Source organism: Schistocerca americana, chromosome 5 (assembly GCF_021461395.2).
Source record: "Schistocerca americana isolate TAMUIC-IGC-003095 chromosome 5, iqSchAmer2.1, whole genome shotgun sequence".
NCBI classification, from domain to species: domain Eukaryota; kingdom Metazoa; phylum Arthropoda; class Insecta; order Orthoptera; family Acrididae; genus Schistocerca; species Schistocerca americana.
This window is the reverse complement of record NC_060123.1, coordinates 389,089,356-389,100,015: the sequence shown is the minus strand read 5'-3', so window position 1 is coordinate 389,100,015 and position 10,660 is coordinate 389,089,356. Positions and strand designations below refer to the sequence as shown.

The 10,660-nt window shown below is 40.0% G+C and overlaps 1 protein-coding gene across 1 annotated transcript in view; it reads right to left on the bottom strand.

Moving 5' to 3' along the window:
- Nucleotides 1–672: 672 nt before the first annotated feature.
- Nucleotides 673–10,660, bottom strand: part of LOC124615453 — a 103,390-nt gene continuing 93,402 nt past the window's right edge. The window contains exons 5-6 of the mRNA XM_047143354.1: nt 1,658–1,871; nt 673–1,315 (exon numbers count right to left, since the gene is read on the bottom strand). Coding sequence (XP_046999310.1) covers nt 1,199–1,315; nt 1,658–1,871 — 331 coding nt within the window. The 3' untranslated portion in view covers nt 673–1,198. The remainder of the gene's footprint in view (nt 1,316–1,657; nt 1,872–10,660) is intronic.

The window sequence follows — 10,660 nt, the reverse complement described above, 5'->3', positions numbered from 1 at the left end:
TTTTGTGCAGACGTTATATTTGCTGTCAACATTACGTACATGCACAACATGAACTTACAGGTTTTGCAGGGGTATGATTTCAACTCTCAGCTCACGTCCATTTACAAGCGTCCGCCTAGAGCATTAGCGGCCCACACTGGTGACCGCAGCGAACATATTAAGGGAAAACGGTACAGATGTGATAATACATCGTCAAATGCAATAAAACTGTTTCCCAACACAGAAGAAACAGATTCCACAATTGTTGCTAAACCTGAGCCACAAAAGGCAAGAATCTTCAACACATTCACTTTTGAGGCAAAAGTAATTAGATTTACAAAAATATTTGTGCATTAGGAAGTCAAGTGAAGTGTAAGAATGGATGAATCACTCAATTACATAAAAAATTTAAGTATCATGGAAAGTGCCAATGATAATGACAACAGACAACAACAGAAATATATACTTCTCATGGATGAAGTGTGTGTTTATATTCATTTGCTTTCAGCAGAGTAACCTGCAAATGTAGCACATTAGAAAGTATTTCTTCATGAGTAAGCTGTAGCTTATGTCACTGAACCAGTGTGATTTGGCTGTTTTTACACTTACTGCATGGCAATTCATGTCTCTTGGTAATATAGTAATGCATGGAATGAAGGGAAAAAAAAAACAATTTTGTTACTTAAGTATAAAGTAAGTTATTCTCAGGATGGACGCGACTATCTGCTTTCTCATCACTTTGAGTGCTAGTGTCACTCCAGCTGTCAAACAGGTAACAACTTTCACACCAGAGAGTTGTGACTAAGTATTAGTCTGTGATATAAAGTGGAAACAAAGTAAGTGAAACACTGAAAGTCTAATTTCCAAAACCTACTAAGATCATGCTTAACAGAAACCACTGCTTTGATACTTAATTAAGTTATAACATAAACAACATTGAGGACGGCAAATAAACACACACACACACACACACACACACACACACACACACACACACACACAGCTTCTGTCAATACAACAGCCTTAACTAATACTGCTTTTGAACAAAATAAAACTAAAATGTTACTTCAATATGTGACTGATGCGAGAAAGACAGACTTTCCTAATCTCTGAATTCAAGCACTAACATGTAACATTCATTAATAAGGAATGTATGAACAATTGTAATACATATAAGCAATGCTTCTGCATTCATGTATGCCAGAAATTTCAAAATTAATTATGTGTTCCACCAATCAATGAAGCATCGAATCATGTGGATAAGCTTTTCAGGAGTTTCCAACATAGCAAAGTGGCCAGCATTTGGTATTACTTCAAGGAAAGAACGTGGAATGGTCTGGAAAAAAAAAAGGAATATATACATATGTTACTACTTTCAAAAAATAATGTGAACTTAAATTAATACTCTTAGTTATAAGGTAATATAAACTGAAGTGAAATGATGATGATTTTTTGTGTGTGTGTGTGTGTGTGTGTGTGTGTGTGTGTGTGTGTGTGTGTGTAGGGGGGGTGGGGGAGGGGGTGAAGAAACACAGTCACAGGCATATAGAAATCATATGTTTTTAGATCTGCTCTGGTTTAGATACACTCAAATTACTTAGGCACCTTTTGCATGTACAGCTCCTTTGGTGAATTTTTACAGTACTAGTTTCTAAAAGCGAGTCATTAACATACTTACCCTTTCCATCTCACACTCATGGACAAGAGGAACAAGAGGATCTTGCATGCCATGAACTAGGAGAGTGGGAATAGTGATACGCCTATGAAATGCTGCATCTCCTTCAGGCCAGTCCTGTCCTTGTGCCAAGTAGTCCAATACATACTGTGGTACACCACTGCCAGCAACATCACATGACACCATATGCTTCCCATATGTAGAATACAATACATTCCTGTGAGTGTGAGAGAAAAATTCCTGCAGGTATTGATACAAAATGATAAAGGAAAAAATATAACAGTCACATCAGTCAAATTTGATCTGATCAATAAATCCATTATGGCTACATTATTAGAATTTCTGCAGAGAGAGAGAGAGAGAGAGAGAGAGAGAGAGAGAGAGAGAGCGAGTGTGTGTGTGTGTGTGTGTGTGTGTGTGTGTGTGTGTGTGTGTGTACAAACTTGGATGTGTACCAGTGAATTCTGTTTGTTAAATTACATATATTTCATGTAATATTCACAGCACAAGGTCTTAGATGGATATGAAACAGAAACAAGGAAAACAAATATATCAAAACAAGTTTTAAACCAGTGATGTTTAACATCCCTTCATGTTTTATGTTTTCAGATGTTTAAATAAGTCAACACAGTACTTGTTAAACGCTGAAACTTTGTGCTGGACTGAAACTCATACTCAAATCCCTGCCTTTCACATTCAACTAATATTCATAAGATAGTGGTTAAGTATATCTTTCTGAAGTGTTCTAACTCACAGAGGTGCCAAGTCCAGCAACATAGCAAAGGAACCATGGTGGAGTTTGGAAGCCATGTAGAGAAACAGGAGACAAATGATGATGATCTGAGTGCTCAGCACAGTTGTTGATTTCAATTTTTTGCAATATATTTACAAAATCGACTCAGTCACCATCTTCGGGTGCGATTTTGCCTGGACTCCAACCACACTTCATGCAGTGAGTAAGCATATTAACAGGGTTCACAGCACCTGAAGATGACTGTGTTGATTGTGTAAATATCATGTAGAAACATGGAATTAGCAACTCATCTGAACACTCAATAGCACACCACTGATCAATCATGCCAAGCAAACCTGAGAGATAATAGTAAGTGACAAGCTGAAATTTGATGTTGATCTGTGAGATGTGCAGGGATAGTATAACTGGCAGTACACTGCCTGGGGAGGGCAAGTATCTGTGTTTGAGTTCCGGCCAGGCGTACAATTTTAACTCGAGACAAATGTTCTTCACAGCATGTACTTAAACTGTAAAATACAGCAACTCAGTGGCAGCTATGGTTGTTATCTGAAAATGAGATGCTGGGCAACAATTCCACCAATTAGAAAAGACAGGGTGCACTAGCAAACGAGCATCACTATTACAAACTTGGTGTTGACTATTTTCGTCTGCTGTGTCTAAGCATTCCAACAGAGCATGCCAGAACAAACTGAAAGCTACTGCCAGTTGAACACAAATAAATATAAATACCAGAGCACCGACTCTAATCAAAGAATGTATTTTTTGAAACTTGTTGGAAACAGAAGGATGTGTTAGGATGTTATGTGAACGCAGTGATATTTACATGACATGCAAGAATACATAAGAATAGCAGGGAGGCAGATATTTGGGCCTCTTTGAACTTTAATAGTAATTCAGTGGCACTATAATTACAAGTATGTGCTGAAAAGTAATGCTTCTGAATTTTTTATATGAAAACTCCAAAAGCTTTTTTGAATAAAACAAAGTTATGATTCTCCAGTTTTTCCTAGCATATTTCTTGCTTGAACAGTCCACACGTGTACTGCTGGTCCATAATGTCCAACAGGCACAATATTTCGGTTATCAGACATTAACATTCTTCATATCTACATATTTATTTCTCAACATAGTCACCCTGGCACAATGACAGACCAGTTAGTTGATACCACTCTGTAGAATGTTTGACTTTGCTGATGGCGCCTCAACCTCACCTCTGCTTGCACCACATCATCAATATTAAAGTGAAGTTCTCGAAGGCATTCTTTAAGTTCTGGAAACAGATGAATACGGGATTGGGCCACGATTTGGACTGTATGCAGGATGATTGATCACAGTGAAACTAGGGCGTCGGATTGTTGCAGATGTCGCAATGCCCGTATGTAGTCTGGCATTGTTCTGCTGAAGGAGAACGTGCTCTATGTGTGCACAAACACTTCAAATTCGAACCTCTAATACACCATGCAGTTTCTCAAACATCGTCACCGGAGTAAGAAATCCATCGAGGACTTTCAACCCTTGTAAAGTTGCTCACGCCAACTGCTAGTGGTGTGATTGTAAAGTGGAAATGTGTAGGAACAACCACAGCTAAACCGAGACCAGCAAGATCTTCTGTACTGATGGACATAGACTGTAAAGCATCACAGAGGGTGGTTATAACAAAATCTCATGAAATGAGTGGAAGGAATAACTTGTAAGTTCCAAAGTGCTACCTGCAGTCCAGATTAGCACAATGACTGCACATAGGGAGTTAAAAAGAAATGGGTACAACAGTCAAGCAGTTCCTCATAAGCCACAAATTTCTGCAGTCTGTGCTAAGAAACACTTGATGTGGTGTACTGAGTGCCACTGCTTGACCGTGGATGACTGGAAATGAGTGTTTTAGAGTAATGAATCGTGCACACCCTGTAGCAATATGATGGAAGGGTTTAGGTTTGGCAAATGCCTGGAGAACATTTTCTGCCATCACGTGTAGTGTCTACAGTGAAATACACAGGAGGTGGTGTTAAGTAAGGTATGGTGGTGCTTTTCGTGGTTACATTTTGCTCCTCTTATTGCACTTAAGACAATACTATATGAGGAAGGGTATCAACACTTTTTACAGCGTTGTGTACTACGTACGGTAGAGGAACAATTCTGAGACGATGATTGATTCTGTCAGCATGACAATGAACCCTGACATAAACCAGCATCTGTTAGGCAATGGTCTGCAGACAATAACACTTCTGAAATGGACTGAACTGCCCACAGTCTCAACATGAACCCAACGGAACACACTTGGGATGAGTTAGAATGACAACTTCTCTTCCGACACAATCGTCCAACATCACTACCTTCTCTGGTTTCTGCCTTTGAGGAAGAATGGTGTGGCACATACCTCCTCCATACACTTGCTGGGAAGTGTTTCCAGCAGAGTTCCAGCTGTTGTACAGGCAAACGGTGGAAACATTCCACATTAATGTCAACAAACAGTTGTCCTGATTCTTTTGATCAGGGCTGCCGGGGCCAGAGACAGTGGTCGCACGTGTGTGTGTGTGTGTGTGTGTGTGTGTGTGTGTGTGTGTGTGTGTGTGTGTGTGGGGGGGGGGGGGGAGGGGGGTCTATTTAAGAAGGAGCAGTCCTTCTGGCTGAAAGCTTACATATTTAGTAGTCTTTCTATTGTATCTGTCATATTTCCTCTATATGGTGAGTAGCAATCTATCCTTTTTATAATATTGTCATTATTCCATCCTGCATTTTCCACTGTTTAATAAAAAACATTGAATAGTAATGAGCTCACCTTCTAGCACTTAAGGTTAATTTTTCTTTTCTTCTTCATAAAACTTACAATGAGGTGCATAGACTTATTCGAAATACATCCAATGAATGTGAATATCTAGGTATCTGCTATGTCAAGTATAGATGTTCTATATATTAGCGACATATGAAAATTTGTGCAGGATCGGGTCTCAAACACGGATTTCCCACTTATCAGCCACTATTATGAGTTACCCATGCATGCCTCCTGAACTGATCCAAACTTCCACATGTCTCACTGTTTACATTCCTATACCAGAGTCTCCTACATTCATCAGTTAATGCTCACAATTTAAGTCTGCATTCCCGCATCAATGAGAACGAGAGTGTGAGGAACTAAGACCCTGATATTACTGTCCTGTCTTGGCACGTAATATTTACTTGCATGCTTGAACGAACAGACTGAAGTAATAAATGAAAATTCATACAAAGGCCAGGATTTGAACCCTGGTCTCTTACTCACTAGGCAGATGCACTAACCATTATGCTATCCTGGCACAGTGGCTTTGCACAAGTGCATGGTCTACCCTAGCATGCCTCCCCCCACAATCCAAATTCCCACTCACGCCTCAGCTCACTTGGTATTCCCCCTACACCTGACCAGCATATCAGAGGTTACCCAACTGTACTGGAATACCATCACAGCATTAAACGCAACAGGGGATTCTACCTGAAACCCAGGCATAGGTGCTTTAATCAAATGAAACAATATGGTGCCAGAGACCTTTTCAAGTCACAAACATCTATGATGTATATGTGCAGACTGAAGCGACGAATGAAAATTTGGCCATGGTACAAATTTTCATTTGTCACTTCAGTCTGCATACAAACATCATAGATGTCTGCTTGAACAGACATTAATGATTAAACTACCTGGCAGATTTAAACTGTATGGCGAGTCTTGATCTGGTACACAGTTTTAATCTGCTAGGAAGTTTCGTATCAGCACACACACTGCTGCAGAGTGAAAATTTCATTCTGGAGACATTAACGATGATTCACAGCTGTCTGAAATTAATTTGAAATAAATTCGCTGAATGTGGATATATTGGCATCAGCTGTGTTAGGTATAGGTGTACTGCCTATTAGTGATATGTGAAAATTTATGGCAGACTGGGATAGCCCAAGTGGGTAAGGTGACAGCTCGCAATAAACAGGAAATCCAGGTTTGAGTTCGGGTCCAGCACAAATTTCCACGTCACTAAAAGTGGCACATCTATACTTAATACAACTGATGCCAAGATATTCACATTCCTCAAATTTAATTTGTACTTGTTTTTGGACAATCAATCTTCATTAATGTCTGTCCCTCCAGATATGCAAGTAAATATTACATGGCAATGTGGACACAAGACAATAATATCATGGCTCTCGATTCTTCATAATCCCAATCTCACAGATGAGAGAATACCAAGTAAATCTGTGTGCATAAAGTGATGAATGTAGGGGACTATGGTATAGGGATGTACACAGTGTGACATACAGAAGAATGTGTCAGTCCAGAAGGCACGCACTGACAGCCCAAGTGGTCACCTTAGACCACCTGTGATATGCGGAAATCCAGGTTCGAGCTCTGTTCAACACGAGTTTTCATGTCGCTAATAAGTAGCACACCTACACCAGACACAGCTAATGCGAAGAGATTTGCATCCAGTGAATTTATTTCAAAATATTTTCAGACAGCTGTCAATCATCATTAATGTCTGTTCACCCAGACATGCAAGTAAACATACGTTAATGTTTGAAATTTGTACTTTGTGAGTGGGTTGCTGCCACAATGAATCCCACAAAAATCATAACTGTTAAATACAGAATGACATAGTAGTAAAAAGTAGAGCCCAGTACTGTATGATGTATCTGAAGGTAGCATATACAAATTAAAGATTGCCACATCCAGCAGCATGTAGGGAAGGCAATCTTTCTATTTAAGTGTCCAAATTTTCAGGAATACTCTGGAAGCAAGTAACCACAAAATAATGGAAAATGAAACTGTCAGCTTCCAAGGTAACACAGATCTCTGGCTGCATTGCAGATCAGTCTATAACTGTAACCAAGAGACCACTTTCACATTCGTTAGTTTTGTCAATTCACAGACAAATAGTTGACTTCAATCCTACACCTTGGACTGCAGTACAGATCTATCATTAAAACCAACATTTAACATTTAAATTCTTTGGCTATACCAACTGCGGTGCTGGGACATGTAGCTCACCAATATAACAGGCCAATGATATGGGTGGACAAAGTGTGGTCTTACAGGAGCAATGACACTGTGAACCAGAAACAAACAGTTGTGAAGGACAACAGTAACAACAGCTGGTTGACATGGGAATCTCTGACAGCCACTGCTGCAACCAGAGGCGCCTCACCAACAGACAGCGTCAACATCACCATTAGGAGGTGTGGCTATCGCAACCCTACTTGCGTCCACCATGTCACCAGACTGCAAGTAGTCTGTGCCTTATCCATCTGCCAAGGCTGTACTTAAGATACCACCAAAACATAGCCATGCAGTTGAAGCCGATGCAACATCCTGGACACCTCTGCCTTCGAAGCCCTCTATGAGCCACCAGCAGTCTAGAACAAGCAATGCTCAAAAAGTTTGGCTTGTACAGACTCAGGTGCCAGGACCTACTATCCAATGGTCTTACACTTTTCTTGTGATTGTGAATTCCTGACAGCTGTCAACCAGCGATCCATCTGGACATAGAATTTATAATGTCAGTTTCACAGTGATATTGCTTCACTATGAACCTTCAATTCACACTTGTCAGTGATTATCCAGTTATCAAACAGTTTGACATTCCCAACTGTTCCAGGTAGTTTTGTTGTGTTTCTTTGAATGATTTAGCTGTAGCCCTTGTGGTTTAATTACAAGTGTGTCTTTCATGGTATTGTTAATAAAGGGTTTATTGTTGTATGTCTGCCTGGGAGCTTGTTCTTGCTTAGTCAGTCCTTGTCACATCACTGTAGTCAATGGTAACAAGGTATTAAGTGCATTTCACCCAAAATTCTTCAAAATATCACCCAGACTAGACAATGGTTGTAAGACAGTATTTTGCATACATTGTGTACTAACATTCAATTCTCATTTAAGTACGTCTGCTGTCAACACAGATGTGACCATCCAAGAGCTACTCCTGCAAAATATGCAGCAAGTTCAAGAAGTCATGTTGGAAAAGATAGCCGCAATCACCGCATTACCAGAGATTTTCAATACTGGCCATAAACACACTCCACGATCAAAGGCTTCCGAGTTGTGCTGCCATCATTTCCCGCATTTGACAAAAAGGAATTGTCAGCCACCTATATCGCCTACCTGGAACAGCATTACATCACACACGGAATCTCAGGTGATACCTATCAATGAACTTTCTTATTAGCATAATTGGATGCTGATGTGTATTGCCTTTTTCAACAGTTGAATACTGAGACTGAACCACATGACTTGTCTTACGAACAGCTTAAAATAAACTAATGCAGTATTTCAATTCTCAAATCCATGTGGTAGCTGCCCATCATTACAAAAAGTATGAGAATGCATTGTGCAGTTACAGTGTCTTTCTCAAAACCATCATTTCCAGTGCACCAATTCCAAGCGTAAGCAATTATATGCTCATTCTTTGGTGAGCGATATGGTATTGGTCCATGCACCTGATGAGGGTCTCTGAAATGATCTGGAACTCAACAACCCCTCATTTTTGGCATGCCTTCCACTCATTCAAGAATTTCAACAGATGCTGAGTTCTTCAGTGACTGTTCACTATCCGATAACCGCACATGTCCTGGGCCCAACCTCACCAGTCATGATTCGCATCCCTGCCAGGTACAGCATACCACTCCTCTCCGACTTTAGGCAACCATGCTTCCCGAAGTTCCAATCTGCTATTTGTGAAAAGGAAAGTGCACATTTTGTGGTAAATCAGGTCACAAGGAGAAAGTATGTGATGCTGCATATAAAATTAACATGGCTGACACATGCCTTGGCAGCACAAACTCGGATTCAGAAGCTGATGAAGCGCACTCAGGTCCAGATGTGCTATATGTACAAGTTGTGTTATCTAGTTTACTGGGCCTGGCTGCAGTAACAACAGCATTATTAGTATGAGACAGTTTTGTTCTGCAATCAAATATCTTGAATATTCTTGGACAGCTCAAGTACTGGTCACCACCACCAACTGGGTTACTAAAATTTCAGATTTGGACCTTCTGAATACACTAGACTTCGAAGTGCACAATTTTGCATCTCCTTGTGGCACCTCTGTTAGCAGTAGCACCACAGTAATTTTCTCATGTCAACAGGGTGTTGTCATCAAAACTGTTTTTGGTTCACAATGCTGTGGCTCCTACAGGGTCGTACTTCGGTTACCCATTTTACTGGCCTGTTAAGCTGCTGGATTACATGTCCCAACACAGCATCCAATCGTACCTCCATTTTCAAGCCAAGACCTCACAAAGTCTTTATACAATTGGAGCATATAATTCAGCCAGGACTTCAAAACTTGTGACTAATGCATTTCAAAATATTTAAGGCCATGGCATAACTTAATTTCAGGCCTCTGAGGTGTAGCAGCTGTGATAGTGTTTCATCAAAGTTCAGATTCAGAATTTCCATCTTTTCCTTAAAACTGAGACAGATATCCCACATCTTTTAAACAAGTATCTGACGAAATGAAAATGATTACAAGGAACACAAACAGTTTTATGGAAGAGAGCTTAAACCTTGTGATTTTCATTTAGTCCCCCAGCCTCCTGATCAAGTGGTTATTGCAAGACTGGATGATGAAATAAAGATGGAGAAGTCATCAATGAATAAGCAGCACTGTAAAGGGATCCTTACTGTGGATGTAATATTATTTATTGCAATGGCGACTACTATTACACTTAAAGTACTCCCTTGAAGGATACTGTTGCTCTACTTAAAATGTTTAGACAGGACATTCTAGACTCAGTATTTAAAACATCTTTCTAATAGAAAGGATTTATGGAAAATGTGAGATATCCATGGTAACTCCATTGGTGGAGGTGCAGCAGTATATTATGCTTTCAGGCAGTATTGTTGGAATCATCCACATTGAAGAATACACCTATGAGGCATTGCCTGTGTAGAAATGCCTGTTGAACTGTCACTTTCAGATGTACTAGGTTCCAGAGTGTGGAGTAATACTACCTGATGTCACAAATCAAGCAAGTGACCAGGTTCCAGAGCCCACACTATACAATGGCTGACGATGAGCACTAAGGTCTTTCCTCAGCTAGTGAGATTGGTGCTGAGAACTACTGGGGGAAATACGGTCTTATTTGTTTTAAAATTGAGAGTAAAATGGCTACTGCCCAGGAGTTGGGAAATATGCTTCTCAGCCAAATTTCAAATGTAATGAAAAATATAACATGACGGATAAGGATGGGAATATGATGGTTGAACCACGCAAAATTTTATCAAGAAGCAAGGAATATTT